Below are 19,263 nucleotides of genomic sequence, written 5' to 3'. Positions count from 1 at the left end.
ATTCCTCTTTCGAAGGAAGGAAGGAAGGAAGGAAGGAAGGAAGGAAGGAAGGAAGGAAGGAAGGAAGGAAGGAAGGAAGGAAGGAAGGAAAGGGAAGGAAGGAAGGGGGGGAAAGAAGGGGGGAAGGATGGAAGAAAGGAAGGAAAGAGAAGGAAGGGAGGAGAAGGAAGGAAGGAAGGAAACATAGAAGATTGACGGCAGAAAAAGAACCCCTGGTCCATCTAGTCTGCCCTTATACTATTTCCTGTATTTTATCTTAGGATGGATCTATGTTTATCCCAGGCATGTTTAAATTCAGATACTGTGGATTTACCAACCACACCTGCTGGAAGTTTGTTCCAAGGATCTACTACTCTTTCAGTGAAATAATATTTTCTCATGTTGCTTCTGATCTTTCCCCCAACTGACCTCTGATTGTGCCCCCTTGTTCTTGGATTCACTTTCCTATTAAAAACACTTCCCTCCTGAACCCTATTTAACCCTTTAACATATTTAAATGTTTCGATCATGTCCCCCCTTTTCCTTCTGTCCTCCAGACTAGACAGATGGAGTTCATGAAGTTTTTCCTGATACGTTTTATGCTTAAGACCTTCCACCATTTTTGTAGCCCGTCTTTGGACCCGTTCAATTTTATCGATATTCTTGGCAACTGACATGAATTGATGACGGTTGGAGCATCTCGGGGAGGGTCACCTGATCCCCTTTTGCGACTTTCCGACAAGCAAAGTCAATGGGGGAAACCCAGATTCACTTAATGACCAGGTTGTTAATTTAACCGTTGTCTTGATTCACTTAGTGGCAAGGAAAATTTTAAAAGGAGGCAAACTCAAGATATGTCACTTAGCAGCGGAAAATTTCAACGGTGGTCGTAAATTGAGGGCTAACCGTAATGTGCTTTGAAGGAGGGCAAGTACAGTACATTTCTTGGCTTCTTTCGACAGGTGTCAAACAAGTTTTCTGACCGATCTACAGATTCTCCCCTTTGCTATCTCGGCTTCTTAGCCTTGCAGTACCTGAACACTGTTTGACAGGTGAAGGATAATATAGGTTTGGACATCCAAAGTGCATGAACAAGATTTTATTCTTGGGAGGAGATAACAGAAGCAGTCGATGAGTCAAAAGGCTTCAGGATCGGTGGAGCAGAGGAGGAGATCCTATCGGGCACCAAAACTATCTGAGGATCCAAATTATATTTACCAATAGCATCTTGGACACCCACCCACTCACCCCAAGAATCTGGATCCTCATTTGACCGACCTCAGAAGGACGGAAGGCTGAGTCAACCTTGGTCAGGATCGAACTGCTGGCAGTGGGCAAAGATAGCCTGCATTTTAACCACTGCACAACATGCGAAGGAGGGAGAACACCTACCCAAGCATGGGGTTGGAACAGAGGACCTCCAAATTCCCTTCCAACTCTGTTGTTGTTATTATTATTAAAGGAAGAGCAATAATCATATACAGTATACCGCTTCACGGGGCTTTACAGCCCCTCTCTAAACAGTTTACAGAGTCGGCGTTTTGCCCCCAACAACCTGGGTCCTCATTTGACCGACTTCGGAAGGACGGAAGGCTGAGTCAACCTTGATCCAGTCAAGATCGAACTGCTGGCAGTCGGCAGAGTTAGCCTTGTAATACTGCATTCCACCACGGCTATCGTCGCTTATGATCCTAATTCTACAGGGCCTTATTTCCATTTCCCTTCCACCCACGTGGTTATTTAGAATCGGCTTCGAGCCTCAGTGGCTTGGTTCCTCCAGCTGTGGGAGGGGGATTGGCCCCCCAAGGGTTCAGACCCCAAAGAATAAAAACACTTGTGGACAATACTTCGCTCTCTGCAATCCAGGCAGGTTGGGCCAGCTAGCCTGGATTTTCTATTCCAGGATCCTCTTAAGTTGCCTCCAAATGTGGAGGACGGTTCCTTTTAGAAATCCAGGCCTATTGGGAGGACATCAAACAGGGGAAGGCCTCACATTCTCGGCTATGGTCAGATAGATGCTGTGGCTCTTTTCCAACCAGCCTGGTGGAAAAATAAGGACGGTTCTTAGAGGTGTAAATGGCGCTTCCTGGACTGTTGGATCAGCTCTGTCGTCCACCAGAATGGCAAAGAACATGGAGTTTCAGAATAGCCGATCGCAACCGCGTCGATCAGGCCGAAAACGGGTGTCCATCCCCCAGCTCCTGTCCTTCAAAAGTACACTAATCGGGCCTCAGCATTTCCTCGTTGTACCCCAGGGGACGGATTAGTTCCACGCCATCCGTTGCCCAGTTCGGTCAGAATCCCGGCGGCTGTTCCCCTTTGGGGTTCAACGACTCAGGTCCGCATCGGAGATTTGGATTGGAGATTTGCTTCCAAAGATGGAGGGTCTGCCGCGGGCTGCGCCGGTGGACCAAGAGCAACTGGGTATGGACGCAGGGGTCTTCCCGATCCTTCTCGGCAATATCGAAGGTCATGAAGCCGGCGTGGGGTTGAGGGGGGATCCCTAAAGCTTGGAAGCAGAGCCCCGTGTAAACGTCGTCGATGGGGTAGAAGGCCACGTGCCTGGAAATTAGGAGGAGCCACGGGGCCAGGGATCCGGAAAAGATGTAGCCCCCGCCACCCGCATAAGCTGGATACGGCCCCACGTAAAATGATTCTGGGACGTAGTATTTACTTCGTTGGGCCCGGAAGGGAGAGGCGTTGGACATCACCTGCCCTGTGTAGAGGGGCTTGTTGGTATCCACCGAGCTGAGATATCCCAAGACTTTCGGGGTGTTGATGAACACATCGTCGTCCCCCTTGAGGATGAAACGGACGTCCCGACAGTGGTCCTGCGTCCAGCGCAGGAAGAGGGAATCCTTTAGGGTCAAGTTGAAGAAAGTATCCTCGAAATCCCACATCAAGATGTCCCCAAAACTCCGACTCTCGAATTGGACCAGGTGTTGCAGGCGGGGGCCGAGCTGCCCTTCAGCCGTGCCCAGCAAGAAGACGGTGCGGACGGCCAGACCGCCGGGTTCTCCTTCTTGGCCCCAAGTGTCCCGCACGGCTTGGCGGGCGGCGAAATTGCCCGGTACGGATTTGATAGCCAAGAGCAGGAAGGTGCCGTTCTTCGTATCGGTGCATTTACGGGGTTCGTTGATCAGGAGGGAATAATTCCTGCAATCCCCGTAGAGAATGAAATTTTTATAAAGTTCCGGATACGAGTGGAAATGTTTGATTTTGGCGGCCAGTTCTTCCACATCAGCGGTGGGGCATTTGTTCCAGGAAGCGTTGGCTAACGAACCTTCTTCCAATGCCCGGAAGTTTTTGTATTGTTTATCGTTCCAGTAAGCTTTTGCCCGTGGGATGCTGTGGCGGAATTGTTGCAAGGAGAGGTTGAAGCGATGGAAGATGAAAGACGGGGAGATTTCCCAGAAGGGCTGGCTGGGAGTGATGAAGTCTCTTTGCCAACGAACGGCGTGCGACATGGGGTAGCGTTCCTCCTGCTCGGCCGTCCATTCGATGTAGGCCTTTAAAGCCACCAGGGTTAGCAACGCCGTGACGATCGAGAGGCAGCGGGAAATGTTCATTTTTCTCCTCCTGGTAGCAGGGAACGAGCAGTCAACATGCAAAGAGAGGAGAAAGGCAGATATTAAAATCCGTGCTACGGTTAGAAACTGGATTCATACAACAAGCCCTACATGGGAGTGGACCAGAATACCTCCGGAACCGCCTTCTACCGCACGAATCCCAGCGGCCGATAAGGTCCCACAGAGTTGGCCTTCTCCGGGTCCCGTCGACCAAACAATGTCGTTTGGCGGGGCTCCCAGGGAAAGAGCCTTCTCTGTGGCGGCCCCGGCCCTCTGGAATCAACTCCCCCCAGAGATTAGAACGGCCCCCACCCTCCTTGTCTTTCGCAAATGACTTAAGACCCACCTATATCGCCAGGCATGGGGGAACCAAGACATCCTCCCCCAGGCTTTTATATTTTATGTTTGGTATGTATGTGCTGTATGGTTTTAATTGCTGGAGTTTTATATATGTTTTTTAATATTGGATTTGTTTTACTGCTATATTGTTTTATTATTGTTGTGAGCCGCCCCGAGTCTTCGGAGAGGGGCGGCATACAAGTCCAATAAATTATTATTAATTATTATTAGTATAGCAACATAGAAGATTGATGGCAGAAAAAGACCTCGTGGTCCATCTAGTCTGCCCTTATACTACTTCCTGTATTTTATCTTAAGATGGATATATGTTTATCCCAGGCATGTTTACGTTCAGTGACTGTGGATTTGCCAACCACGTCTGCTGGAAGTTTGTTCCAAGCATCTACTACTCTTTTCAGTGAAATAATATTTCCTCATGTTGCTTCTGATCTTTCCCCCAACTAACCTCAGATTGGGCCCCCTTGTTCTTGGGTTCACTTTCCCAGAGAAACATAGAAGATTGACGGCAGAAAAAGGCCTCCTGGTCCATCTAGTCTGCCCTTATACTATTTCCGGTATTTTATCTTAGGATGGATATGTGTTTATCCCAAGCATGTTTAAGTTCAGTGACTGTGGATTTACCAACCACGTCTGTTGGAAGTTTATTCCAAGCACCTATTCCTTTTTCGGAGGAAGGAAGGGAGGGAAAGAGCGAGGGAAGGGGGGGAAGGATGGAAGGAAGGAAACATAGAAACATAGAAGACTGACGGCAGAAAAAGTCCTCCTGGTCCATCTAGTCTGCCCTTATAATATTTCCCGTATTTTATCTTAGGGTGGATATATGTTTATCCCAGGCATGTTCAAATTCAGTTACTGTGGATTTATCTACCACGTCTGCTGGAAGTTTGTTCCAAGGATCTACTACTCTTTCAGTAAAATAATATTTTCTCATGTTGCTTTTGATCTTTCCCCCAACTAACTTCAGATTGTGTCCCCTTGTTCTTGTGTTCACTTTCCTATTAAAAACACTTCCCCCCTGGACCTTATTTAATCCTTTAATATATTTAAATGTTTCGATCATGTCCCCCCTTTTCCTTCTGTTCTCCAGACTAGACAGATGGAGTCCATGAAGTCTTTCCTGATACGTTTTATGCTTAAGACCTTCCACCATTCTTGTAGCCCGTCTTTGGACCCCTTCAATTTGATCCATATCTTTTTGTAGGTGAGGTCTCCAGAACTGAACACAGTGTTGTTCCAAATGGGGTCTCACCAGCGCTCTATACAGCGGGATCACAATCTCCCTCTTCCTGCTTGTTATACCTCTAGCTATGCAGCCAAGCCTTCTACTCTGACCGCACTGTTCACCCATTTGAAGACGTTGAGTTCCTCAACGTTGAGAATTTTTAAGATGCACGGACTTCAACTCCCAGAGTTCCCCAGCCAGCATGGGGAATTTATTTATTTATTTATTATTTATTTATTTATTTATTTATTAGATTTGTATGCTGCCCCTCTCCGAAGACTCGGGGTGGCTAACAACAATAAAAAAGACAATGTAACAAATCTAATATATTAAAAAATAATCTAAAAAACCCCAATTTAAGAGACCAATCATACCAACAAGCATACCATGTATAAATTCTATAAGCCTAGGGGGAAGGGAAAATTTCAATTCCCCCATGCCTGACGCCAGAGGTGGGTTTTAAGGAGCTTGCGAAAGGCAAGGAGGGTGGGGCAACTCTGATATCTGGGGGGGAGCTGGTTCCAGAGGGTCGGGGCCACCACAGAGAAGGCTCTTCTCCTGGGTCCCGCCAAATGACATTGTTTAGTCGACGGGACCCGGAGAAGGCCAACTCTGTGGGACCTAACCGGTCGCTGGGATTCGTGCGGCAGAAGGCGGTCCCGGAGATATTCTGGTCCGATGCCATGAAGGGCTTTATAGGGAATAGAATTCTGGGAATAGAATAGAATGAGAGACTTCGGAGCAGGAGAATCTCGAACCATTTCAGACGAGTGACTGCCCTGTCTCTTCCCAAAAACTTATCAGTGATGAAGCACCCACAATTTCCAGTGGCAAGCTGTCCCACTGGTTAATTGTCCTCCCTGTCAGGAAGTTTCTCCTTAATTCCAAGCTGCTTCTATCCCTGATTAGTTTCCATCCACCTTTTTTTTTTCTTGTCTGCTTCGGAGAATAATTTGACACACACACCCTTCTTTATGGCAGCTCCTCAAATACTGGAATGCTGCTTTCATGCCCTCCCGTCATTCTTCTATTCTCTAACACGGCTGCTTAGCCCATAAAAGTAGTTTTTAGAGAAGATTAAAGAGCTTGCAAGCGATCTGCTATTCCATTACGCCAGCCTACTGCTTTTCTTTCCACCCCAAACATAGTCATTAAATGCAAGATGTCATAACAGGAAGAATAATCTAATGGCACCTTAAGCCAAGTATCTTGCTACGTAAGGGTTACGTAAGCGAAAACCCTGTCTTAAGAAGCTAAGAATATTCTTAATGCAACTCGGTTAGTTTAATTTTATTTAATTTAACTCGGTTAAAGACCTCGGAATACTAATAACAAAAGACCTAAGCGCCAAAGCCCACTGCAACAACATAGCCAAGAAGGCTTCCAGAGTTGTAAACCTAATCCTACGTAGCTTCTGCTCTGGCAATCCCTCACTACTTACCAGAGCTTATAAAACTTTCGCCAGACCCGCCCTCGAATACAGCTCATCTGTTTGGAACCCGTATCACATCTCAGATATGAGCACCCTTGAAAATATTCAAAGATACTTCACCAGAAGAGCCCTTCATTCCTCCACTCGAAACAGAATAGCCTACGAGACTGGACTTTCAACCCTGGGCCTAGAAAGCTTAGAACTAAGACGCCTTAAACATGATCTAAGTGTTGCCCACAAGATTATAGGCTGCAACGCCCTGCCTGTTGATGACTACTTCAGCTTCAACCGCAACAACGCAAGAGCACACAACAGATTTAAACTTAATATTAACCGCTCCAAATTTGACTGTAAAAAATATGACTTCCGTAACCGAGTTGTTGAAGCGTGGAACTCATTACCGGACTCCATAGTGTCATCCCCAAACCCCCAACACTTTACCCTTAGATTATCCACGGTTGACCTCTCCAGATTCCTAAGAGGTCAGTAAGGGGCGAGTACAAGTGCACTAGAGTGCCTTCCGTCCCCTGTCCTATTGCTCTCCTATATCTCCTATACCTTTCTTCTATTCCTATATCTCTTCTTCTATTCTTTCATTGATATGTTCTATTCCTATTTCTTCTCTTCTATTCTTTCTTAGATGTATTTTACTATGAGTACATCCTCTATAACCTCCATTATGTATTTTACTATGTGTATACCCACTGAAACCCTCATTGTGTAATGGACAAAATCAATCAATCAATCAATCAATAAAATGCAGTTTTGGAAAAGATCTGTTCTTTTCCAAAAATCGATTCAGACTAACTATCCTGGGTCTAAAAAGCTTAGAACTGCGGCGCCTAAAACACGATTTAAGTATTGCCCACAAGATCATATGCTGCAACATCCTGCCTGTCTGCGACTACTTCAGCTTCAACCGCAACAACACAAGAGCACTCAACAGATTCAAACTTAATATTAACCGCTCCAAACTTGACTGTAAAAAATATGATTTTAACAATCGAGTTGTCGAAGCGTAGAACTCATTACCGGACTCCATAGTGTCAACTCCCAACCCCCAACATTTCTCCCTTAGACTCTCCACGATTGACCTCTCCAGGTACCTAAGAGGCCAGTAAGGGGCGTATATAAGTGCACTAATGTGCCTATCGTCCCCTGTCCAATTGTCTTTCCTTATCTCATATATCATACATATTCTCTCCTTATCTATCTATCTATCTATCTATCTATCTACATATATATATATATATATCATATATATTCCCTCCTTATCTCTTATATCATATATATTCTCTCCCTCCCATCCACTTCTCTTCTTTTTTACTTTCTATCTTCATATATATTACTTAATGTCTATTCTCTTCCATATGTATTGTATATTGGACAAAGAATAAATAAATAAATAAATAAATCAAAACATCTCCATCCCTGCAATGGCCCTCGGCCTCTGTCCATTCGGCAAGAAGGTTTTGCAAGAGCGATAAAGAAAAAACAATTCCCTCGAATAGCACCTTCTTTAACAGCTGCAATTAGCTCGTTAAAAGTTTCGGTGTTGCCAATTCCAAGCCGAATGGCCTCCTGCCCATGCCAAAACGGCACTTGACTGGCACAGATTTTGAAACTAATCTTTTCGAAAAGGGAAAAGCTTCTGGTAAATTATTAACAACTCCATTTGAAAGAGGAAATTTAAAAATGCATCGAGTTTTCAACTTCCACCCGTTGCTTTTTGTTCTACCCTCAGGTGCTTTGGAGAATAGGTGGACTCCTTTGTGGCAGCCCCTGAGATATTGGAAGACTGCTCTCCTGTCTCCCCTGGTCCTTCTCTTCATTAAACTAGCCATGCCCAGTTCCTGCAAGCGTTCATTGTGTGTTTTAGCCTTCAGTCCCCTAAATCATCTTTGTGGCTCTTCTCTGCGCTCTTTCTGTTGTGGTTGGCTCTGCACCAGATCCTTGATAAAATTGAACGGGTCCAATATAAATAGTTAGTCTAAAACATTATAAAAGTTATATATCAAAAATCATTCACTCAAATACAAACCAAGCATATCCTCTACTGTGTTACATCTACCTCTACATCTACTGTGTCCAGTTCTGGAGACCTCACCTACAAAAAGATATTGACAAATTTGAACGGGTCCAAAGACGGGCTACAAGAATGGTGGAAGGTCTTAAGCATCAAACGTATCAGGAAAGACTTCATGAACTCAATCTGTATAGTCTGGAGGACAGAAGGAAAAGGGGGGACATGATCGAAACATTTAAATATATTAAAGGGTTAAATAAGGTCCAGGAGGGAAGCGTTTTTAATAGGAAAGTGAACCCAAGGACAAGGGGGCACAATCTGAGGTTAGTTGGGGAAAAGATCAAAAGCAACGTGAGAAAATATTATTTGACTGAAAGACCAGTAGATGCTTGGAACAAACTTCCAGCAGACGTGGTTGGTCAATCCACAGACACTGAATTGAAACCTGCCTGGGATAAACATAGATCCATCCTAAGATAAAGTACAGGAAATAGTAGTAGGGCAGACTAGATGGACCAGGAGGTCTTTTTCTGCTGTCAATCTTCTATATTTCTATGTTTCCTTCCTTCCTTCCTTCTTTCCCTCCTCTTAAAGAGTAGTAGATACCTGGAACAAACTTCCAGCAGACGTGGTTGGTCAATCCACAGGACCTGAATTGAAACATGCCTGGGATAAACAAAGATCCATCGTAAGATAAAATACAGGAAATAGCAGAAGGGCAGACTAGATGGACCGGGAGGTCTTTTTCTGTCGTCAATCTTCTATGTTTCTATGTTTCTAAATCCCTGCAGAGGCTGCTTGGACCGAGTCAGCCTCAGAGGCACAGGGGCTGCCTGGGCTGCCAACTCTTAAGGGTTGGTATCTGAAGGGGGGGGTGTGCCAGGACGGTGGGAGGTGAGCCCAGAAGGATCTGACAGGCGTGAAGGAGAAAACATCCCGTCAGAAGAGCTTTCTGGGGAAAGGAATGTGCCAGCAGGAAAGGTTTGCAGCCAGCTGATAGCTTTTCTGGACATAAATAAAAGAGCAGGTCAAGTTGAAGAGAACTTTGGAATGTCTGGAGAAGAGTCCGAAACCAGCCGATCCTTCTGTAAATGAGTGTGTTGGAGGACTTTGGGTGGGTGGGTGGGTGGGTGGATAAGGGAAGAGGAGGGAGGGACACAAGAACAGAAGGAAGGGAGGAAAGGAAGGGATAGAGGGAGGCAGAGAGGAAGTCAGGAAGGGAATGGAAACAAGAAAAGAGGGAGGGTGAGAAGGAAGGGAGGCAGGGAGGAAGGAAGGAAAGAACAGAGGCAGGGAGGAAGGAAAGGGAAGGAAGGAAGGAAAGAGGGAGGGGGAGGGAGGGAGGAGGAGGGAGGGAGGAGAGCAGGAATGGAAACAAGAAAACAGAGGGAGGGAAGAAACAAAGAAGGAAGGAGAACCAAAACAGAGGGAGGAGGGAAAAGGAAGGAAGGAAAACAAGAACAGAGGCAGGGAGGAAGGAATGTCACAAGTCACAAGTCACTTTTCCACCCTGCCATTGTAACTTCAATCGATTACTAAACAAACAGTTCCTAACGAAGGACTCTCTGTCCTTTGAGCAGGTCGCGCTGACCAAACCCAAACAAGGCGGATTCTTTTCAGAGAGCGAGAGCCAGAAGGAGGGAAAGTGCCTCCTCGGTTAATTGAAGATGCTCGGGGTTGCTAAGTGCTCTCGGAGAAACCATTTCCGAGCCTGGTGGGACTTGGGATTTGGCCGTGTTTTGTTTTTCGCTTCTTGGCATGGGAACGAAATCCATCTCCCGCGAAAACAAGAAGCCATTAAGTCTCTTTCCCCATTCGGGGCAAATACGGTCTCATAAGAACATCAGAACCTCAGAAGAGCCAGGCTGAATTGGGCCAAAGTCCACTGAGTCCAGCCTTCTGTGTCCCACAGTGGCCCACCCATTGTCCATGGGGATTTTGAGCAGAAAGAGAAGGCAAGACCCTCCCTTTCACTTGACCCCCATCACCCACCCATCCATCCACCATCCATCCATCTCTATCTGTCACTTGTCTGTCTGTCTGTCTGTTTATCTATCTATCTATCTATCTATCTATCTATCTATCTATCTATCTATCTATCTATCATCTATCTATCTATCTATCTACCTTTCTTTCTTTCTTTCTATCTCCGAGACCGTCTTCTGCCACACAAATCCCAGCGACCGGTGAGGTCCCACAGAGTTGGTCTCCTTAGGATGCCATCGACCAAACAATGTCGGCTGGCGGGACCTTCTCTGTGGGGGCCCCGGCCCTCTGGAATCAGCTCCTCCCGGAGACTTGCACTGCCCCCACCCTCCTCGCCTTCTGAAAGAGTTTAAAAGCCCATCTTTGTCGCCAGCCCTGGTGTCCCTTAGATCTTTCCCCCTGACCAACGAATGATTTATTGAATGGATGTTAATGAAAGTTTTTAAAGTTAGAATTTTTAAAGATTATTTTTATGTATATTAATTGGATGAATTGTACTATTGTGTTTCTGTGTATGCTGTGAGCCGCCTCGAGTCCTCGGAGAGGGGGCAGTATATAAATCCAATTAAAGTAAAGTAAAGTATCTATCATAAGAACATCAGAACATCAGAAGAGCCCGGCTAAATCGGGCCAAAGTCCACCGAGTCCAGCCTTCTGTGTCCCACAGTGGCCCCCCAATTGTCCATGGGGATCTTAAGCAGAAAGAGAAGACAAGACCCTCTCTTTCCCTTGACCCCCTACAAATGGGACCCAAGGGATCCCTGCCTGCCTCAACCAACATAGATGTGGCACTTGGACATCCATTTCAATAACCACCTATGATACACTTGGCATCCCTGAATCTGTCTAATCCTGCCTTGAAGCTCTCCAGGCTGACAGCTGTCATGACCTCTTCTGGAAGGGAATCCCATCAACCAAGGGAAGAAATCTTTCCCTTGATTTGTCCTCACCTTCTCACCTATGAGCTTTAGGGAAGGCCCCCTCGTCCTAGTATGGTGTGATAGAGAAAAGAAGCTGTAAAAGGCGTATTAAAACGGGCCCGTCTCTTCCCCCAGTGCAGGGAGGGTCTTTTGAGGGAAAGAACCTGGACCAATTAAAGAAGCCACTTCAAAGCTGGTTTTTGGTTTCATTTCTCTCCCACGGAGCCTCCTCCTCCTCCTCCTCCTCCCAATGCCAAGGGTGCCAACTCCTCCCTGGCTCTGGAGAGGTAGACTTGGCAACCTAACCCTCCCCTTGCCCTCCCCATGTTGTCTCTCCTTGGACCCTTCAGGAGAGGTTTCTCTGGAGCCTGACCTGTGCTTGAATTTTTTCCCCACAGAGGGTTCCTTACCTCCACTAACTTCCTTCTCTCTTTCTCTGTCTCTTTCTCTTTCTTTCTCTCTGTCTCTCTCTCTGTCTGTCTCTGTCTCTTTCTCTCTGTCTCTCTCTCTCTCTCTTTCTCTGTCTGTATCTGTCTCTCTCTCTCTCTCTGTCTCTGTCTTTCTCTCTCTCTCTGTCTCTCTTTCTCTTTCTCTCTGTCTTTCACTCCCTCTCTCTCTCTTTCTCTCTCTCTCTGTGTCTCTCTTCCTCTCTCTCCCTCTGTCTTTTACTCTCTCTCTCTCTGTCTCTCTATTTCTGTCTTTCTGTGTCTCAGTCTTTCTCTCTCTCTCTGTCTTTTACTCTCTCTCTGTGTCTCTCTCTTTCTTTCTCTCTCTCTCTCTGTCTTTCACTCTCTCTCTCTCTCTGTGTGTGTCTCTGTCTTTCTCTCTCTCTCTCTGTCTTTCACTCTCTCTCTCTTTCTCTCTCACTGTCTTTCACTCTCTCTCTCTCTGTCTTTCACTCTCTTTCTCTCTCTCTGTGTGTCTGTCTTTCTCTCTCTCTCTCTGTCTCTCTCTGTATCTCTCTTGCTCTCTCTTTTTCTCTTTCTCTGTCTCTGTGTGTGTCTCTCTCTCTCTCTTTCTCTCTCTGTCTCTTTTTCTCTCTCTCTCTCTGTCTCTCTGTCTCTCTCTCTCTCACACACACACACGCACACACAACCACATAGAGGAGTGCCTTAATGCAGAGGCCTGGTGGGCACTTGCCCTCAGGCCCCACGGGAATAGGGGCCCCATAATAATCTCTGCACGTTAATCCTTCGATGCACCTTGCATCCTATAAACACAGCAACGTCTTTATTACGTTCGATTGCATTTTTTTTGCATTGAATACTAACATGACAATAAAATCAAGAGAAATATAATTTTAATCTACCATATACATTTTTATTCTGAGTTGTCACAGGGGCCCCAGTACACTGCTTTGCGCCCGGGAGGGGGGGGGACGACACCTAACCCATCGGAATCTGTCTGGAGTTGGGCAGCTTATCAATCGAATGAAATAGATAAATAAAAAACAATATAAGAGATTAAAACTCTGGATGAGCTCATTTGTAAAGGCGAATTATATCAGCCATAACATACAATTACAGTACTCCAAATGAAGAATTTTTTAAAATCAAGATGATAAAATTGCAATACGCCAAAAGATAAGATCGTAAACACTCATACAATACGATATGCAGTAAATATAGTCAGATACCTGCAAGGATAAGATAGTGAAGAGAGAAGAAGGATGGCCCTCTTGTTTATAACTATTTGTAAGTTTCTCTCTTTTTTCCTTTCTTTTCTTGTAAAATGATTCTATATGTCTAGTTGTAAAAATGCTGTATACTTTTGTATTTCTTTCCTAAATAAAAAAATTTAAACAGGAAAATAAAATAAAATAAATAAATACTGCTGTTAAGACAGCCCTGCCTTGAAGAGAGCCACCTTTCGGATTTTGGAAATTTCAGGAGGTTCTAGATCTCCTTCCCAACCTTCCCTTCTCTCTTATTTGGGTTGTGGGGTCTTTTTGGAGAGACCCCTCCCCAAAATCAATGAGGCAACCCCCCTCCCTGGCATGGCCCTGTCTAAAATAACTCTAAAGGGGGTGGTCTTCTTCCCTTCCTTCCCAACCCTCCCCTCCACCCCTGCCCATCCACGAAGGGTCCTGGGGCTGAAGACCACCCAAGCCCCCAAACTCAAGGTCAATGGTTTGGGGCTCGGGGATGGGGAGGAGGGGGGGTCATTCCTGGAGGGACAGAGAAGAAACACGCAGAGAGGGTTAAAGTCCCCAGACTTACATGGTTTCCAGCGCCGGTCGCCCCCTCCCCTCCCCGGGGCTCGGTTCCTAGAAGTCCCACCGGGCGGGGCGGCGGAGCGGCTCCCTCCGGCTAGGCGGCACGCGGGCTCCGGCGCTGGGCTGGCCGGCTGCCTTGTGAGCGCCACGCACGGAGGGAGTGGAAGGGCGGCGGGAGGGTGGAGCTCACCTGTGGGGATGGTGCCCGGGAGAATCGCGTCCTCCTCCTCCTCCTCTTTCTCCTTCTCCGTCTCTCTCCCCTTCCCCCTTCCCCCTTCCCTACCTCTTCTTCTTTCTCTTTCTCTAGCATCGTCTTTTTCCTTCGTCTTTCGCCTTTCCTACTCCTTCCTTTCCCTCCTCCCCCTCCTCATCTATCTATCTTCTTTCTCTCTTCCATTCATCTGTCGAGCTATCTTTTTATCTGTCTGTCTCTCTATCTTCCTATCTATCTATCTATCTATCTATCTATCTATCTATCTATCTATGTATCTATCTATCTATCTATCTATCTATCTTCCTATCTATCTATCTATCTATCTATCTTCCTATCTCTATCTATCTATCTATCTATCTATCTATCTATCTATCTATCTATCTATCTATCTATCTATCTTCCTATCTATCTATCTATCTATCTATCCATCCATCTATCTTCCTATCTATCTATCTATCTATCTTCCTCTATCTATCTATCTATCTATCTATCTATCTATCTATCTATCTACCATATATTCTCTCTCTCTCTTCCATTCATCTATCAAGCTATCTTTTTGTCTGTCTGTCTGTCTGTCTGTCTGTCTCTCTCCCATTCATCTATCTATCTGTCCATTCATTCAATACCCACCCATAGCCCTTCCCCCTTGCATTATTTTTAGTTACAGCATCTGACTTTTAATAGTCTTTAATAGGAGAACCATCCATCCACCAGACACCACGGAGACTGAGCCAGGCTTTCAAATAAAACTCCCAACCAAGTTTTCCGTTCTTATTTTTAGAGACTTATTTTCCCCACTTAGAGAGAGAGAGAGAGACTGATTCCTAACCACACACACGGCGTGGGAAGAACCTTGTTAGCATCCCGCCTACTCAACCTGCTGGTTTCTTAAGAGTTGTGTGTCTTGTTGTGTGTTGCTATGCTGGTTTTGTCATGCGGGGAAGAGCACCCCACTTGAGGCTTGGCCTATCTATTTTTATCCCAGGCATGTTTGAATTCAGTTCCTGTGGATTTACCGCCCATGTCTGCTGGAAGTTTGTTCCAAGCATCTACGACTCTTTCGGTCAAATAATATTTTCCCACGTTGCTTCTGATCTTTCCCCCAACTAACCTCCGATGTGCACCCTTGTCCTTGGGTTCACTTTCCTACTAAAAACACTTCCCTCCCGAACCTTATTTAACATATTTAAATGTTTTGATCATGTCCCCCCTTTCCTTTCTGTCTTCCAGACTCTACAGATGGAGTTCATGAAGTCTTTCCTGATCAGTTTGATGCTCAAGACCTTCCACCATTTTTGTCGCCCATCTTTGGACCCGTTCAATTTGATCCATATCTTTTTGTAGGTGAGGTCTCCAGAACTGGACACAGTAGATGTAGAGGTAGATGTAACACAGTAGAAGATACGCTTGTTTGTATTTAAGTGAATGGTTTTTGATACTTAACTTTTATAATGTTTTAGATTTATATTACTTGGATCCAATTGTATTTTATACACTGTTTTACTGTTGACATGTTGTGAGCTGCCATAAGTCCACATAAATAAATGTTGAGACTCTAGAAAGAGTGCAGAGAAGAGCCACAAAGACAATTTGGGGGCTGGGGGCTAAAACATATGAAGAACGGTTGCAGGAACTGGGCATGGCTAGTTTAATGAAAAGAAGGACCAGGGGAGACATGAAAGCAATCTTCCAATATCTCAGGGGCTGCCACAAAGAAGGAGTCCAACTATTCTCCAAAGCATTTGACGATAGGACAAGAAGCAATGGGGGGAAACTAAAGAAGAGAAGCAGCTTAGAACTGAGGATAAATTTCCTGATGAAGAGGGGCGGCATACAAATCCAATTAATCCCGCTCTTAATGATGGGTTTTTTAAAAATGTTTAGTTTCTTTTTAAATATTGGATTTGTATATTGTTGCGATTGTTGTGAGCCACTCTGCTTATTATTATTATTATTATTATTATTATTATTATTATTATTATTATTATTATTATGTTAATACAACACAGCAAACGAGATCACTATGCTGGATTTCGTATTTCATCACCAGTCGGGCGCTTCCCAAGCACCTAGGATTGCGTGATGTAGCGGCGAATTATGTTTGCCGATCCCAGTAAAGCGGCCTTTTGCAATTGACAGATGGAGATTTTGTCAATTCCGATGGTTTTCAAATGTCCGCTGAGATCCTTTGGCACTGCGCCCAGCGTGCCAAGTACCACTGGGACCACTTTCACGGGCTTATGCCAGAGTCATTGCAGCTCGATTTTTGGATCTTCGTATTTCACTAATTTCTCTAGCTGCTTCTCCTCAATTCTGCTGTCTCCTGGGATTGCGATGTCGATGATCCATACTTTCTTTTTCTCCACGATCACAATGTCTGGTGTGTTATGCTTCAGGATTCGGTCAGTCTGAAGTCGGAAGTCCCACGGTAGTTTTGCTTGCTCATTTTCGACCACTATTATTATTATTATTATTATTATTATTATTATTATTATTATTATTATTATTATTATTATTTAATAATATTAATAAATATGAGTCCCTTCCAACTCTGTCATTCTGTTATCAACCTGAAGGCTGCAATCATGGCTGGTGTAACAACAGATATCTTTTTCTATAAGGTGACCAATTTTTTATAATGGCAAGGAGGACTAGTAGCCCACATTTGAAATCCTGGCAGCTTCGGCAAAAACCGGTGCAAATTCAGGGAGCGGAGAACGCTTGGTGGAAATTTCCAGCAGAATTTCTGCCTGGAGTGATGGACGATCAGGTGGACAAAGCAGGAAAGACCACAGGCCACCCGATTCAGCCAAACGAGTTGAGCTCCCCGGGGGGCAGAAAGTGTTTCAAGAATTAAAAGGTCACTCTTGGCTATTCCTCACCATCCCTAAATGTTGGAGAACCAGATTTGCAAAAAAAAAAAATCACCTAGCACAAATCCCAGCGACCGGTTAGATCCCACGGAGTGGGTCTCCTCCGGGTCCCGTCAACTAAACAATGTCGTTTGGCGGGACCCAGAGGAAGATCCTTCTCTGTGGCGGCCCCAACCCTCTGGAATCAGCTCCCTCCAGAGATTAGAATTGCCCCTACCCTCCTTGCCTTTCGTAAACTCCTTAAAACCCACCTCTGTCGTCAAGCGTGGGGGAACTGAAATATCTCATCCCTGCCTATGTAGTTTTCTGTGTATGATATGACTGTATGTATGTTTTTTATTTATTGGGGTTTCTTGTTTTTTAGACTTTTTAAATGTATTATTGTTATTTTAGATTCTAACTATTAGATTTGTCATTATATATTGTTTTTATCATTGCTGTATGCCGCCTTGAGTCTACAGAGAGGGGCGGCATACAAATCTAATAAATAATAATAATAATAATAATAATAATAATAATAATAATAATAATAGTAGGAATGGGGCAAAACAAGAGGCGCAGACCCAGTTATGTCAAAAAATTTACTGCAATGCTGTGGGCGTGGCTAATTGTGTGGGTGTGGCTTGGTGGTTATGTGACCAGGTAGGAGTGGCTTGTTGGTCATGTGACCAGGTGGGAGTGGCTGGACAATCATGTGACCGGACGGTGGCTTAAAGGTCATGTGACTGGGTGGGAGTGGCTTGCCGACCAAAATAATTTTTCAAATAATTATTATTATTATTATTTATTAGATTTGTATGCCGCCCCTCTTCGAAGACTTGGACTCTTTTTTCAGTTGATTAAGTCCCATTATTTGAATAAGACAAATGATAGACAGCATTATTGGTTGAGGGGCACAGTCACATTTTAAGGTTTTGTAATGAACCCACAAGGTTCAGTATGATAACAGGTTAGGCAAGTAGCTCAATTTTCTTGAATTGCTCAAAAAAATAAAGGGAACACTCCAAGAACACATCCTAGATCTGAATGAATGAAATATTCTCACTGAAAATTTTGTTCTGCACAAAGTAGAATTGACAATTTGATTGTCAATCCGTGTTGCTTCCTAAGGGGACAGTTTGATTTCGGAGAAGTTTGATTTATATTGTATTGTTTAAGTATTCCCTTTAATTTTTTGAGCTGTGTATTTAATTATTTTCTATTTTAAAAGTAATTAAGGATCATACTAAGTCAGTGTTTCCCAACCTTGGCCACTTGAAGATATTTGGACTTCAACTCCCAGAATTCCCCAGCCAGCGAATGCTGGCTGGGGAATCTGGGAGTTGAAGTCCAGAAATCTTCAAGTGGCCAAGGTTGGGAAACACTGTACTAAGGTACTAGAGAAGGAAGGATAATTAAATAAAACTGTTAAGTATTCAATAAATAGTGCATAAATTTACTACCCCCACTGCGTGCCCCCTCCCTGGGGGGGCAGCAGCCCATCACTGCACAGCCCCCACCCCAGGGGCCACAAACCACTGCTGGGTTACGGCCGGTTCGAAACCAGGCGCTCTCGACTGCAAGCGCTTGCCGCTCTCAACTTTGCTTTCTCAGAAGGTTGCAGAGATTACACTACCGGAGACTTTTCAGGAAACAACAATTGGTGTTTCAGGAAACACGGCTGGTGACCTCCTCCCGCTGCTCCATAGAGAGCATCTGAATCTACTGCACCTGTGCACGGTCTGACAATTGCACGGTGGCAGATGGCGCTCCAGAGGGTTCACGTCATTGCCCATAGGATCATTGGTTGCCCTCTTTGGAAGAGATGTATAGCTCTTCCTGTTGCCTTAAGAAAGTTCAAAACATTCTCCTTTTCCTTTTCCTCCTCCTCCTTGTTCTTCTTCTCTTCCTCCTTCTTCTCCTTTTCCTCCTCCTCCGAGTCTTCGGAGAGGGCCGGCATACAAATCTAATAAATCATTATTATTATTATTATTATTATTATTATTATTATTATTATTAAAAATTCTTCTTCTTCTTCTTGTTCTCCTTCTTCTTCTCCTTCTTCTCCTCCTCCTCCTTCTCCTTGTTCTTCTTCTACTAGTACTACTACTACTTCTTCTTCTCCTTCTGCTTCTTCTCCTTTTCCTCGTCCACCAAGTCTTCGGAGAAGGGCGGCATACAAATCTAATAAATTATTATTATTATTATTATTAAAAATTCTTCTTCTTCTTCTCCTTCTTCTTTTCTCCTTCTTCTTATTCTCCTCCTCCTCCTCCTCCTCCTCCTTTCTCCTTGTTCTTCTTCTACTACTACTACTACTACTACTACTACTACTTCTCCTTCTGTTTCTTCTCCTTTTCCTCCTCCTCCTCCGAGTCTTTGGAGAGGGGCGGCATACAAATCTAATAAATTATTATTATTATTATTATTATTATTATTATTATTATTATTAAAACTTCTTCTTCTTCTCCTCCTCCTCCTCCTCCTC

At 44.6% G+C, this 19,263-nt stretch overlaps 1 protein-coding gene across 2 annotated transcripts in view; it reads right to left on the bottom strand.

Annotated features, from left to right (window-relative positions):
* Nucleotides 1-1,063: 1,063 nt before the first annotated feature.
* B3GNT8 (UDP-GlcNAc:betaGal beta-1,3-N-acetylglucosaminyltransferase 8) overlaps nucleotides 1,064-19,263 on the bottom strand; it is a 32,932-nt gene continuing 14,732 nt past the window's right edge. Inside the window, exons 1-2 of one of the 2 annotated variants that reach the window (XM_070763666.1) lie at nucleotides 13,714-13,818; nucleotides 1,064-3,558 (exon numbers count right to left, since the gene is read on the bottom strand). In XM_070763666.1, coding sequence (XP_070619767.1) covers nucleotides 2,274-3,558; nucleotides 13,714-13,715 — 1,287 coding nt within the window. In that variant the 5' untranslated portion in view covers nucleotides 13,716-13,818 and the 3' untranslated portion in view covers nucleotides 1,064-2,273. Of the gene's footprint in view, nucleotides 3,559-13,713; nucleotides 13,819-19,263 lie in introns of those variants that run through there. The other variant, XM_070763667.1, reaches the window with a different exon arrangement.

This window comes from Erythrolamprus reginae, chromosome 11 (assembly GCF_031021105.1).
Source record: "Erythrolamprus reginae isolate rEryReg1 chromosome 11, rEryReg1.hap1, whole genome shotgun sequence".
Lineage (NCBI taxonomy): Eukaryota > Metazoa > Chordata > Lepidosauria > Squamata > Dipsadidae > Erythrolamprus > Erythrolamprus reginae.
The sequence above is the reverse complement of the archived record's forward strand: the minus strand, read 5'-3'. Positions and strand labels throughout refer to the sequence as shown.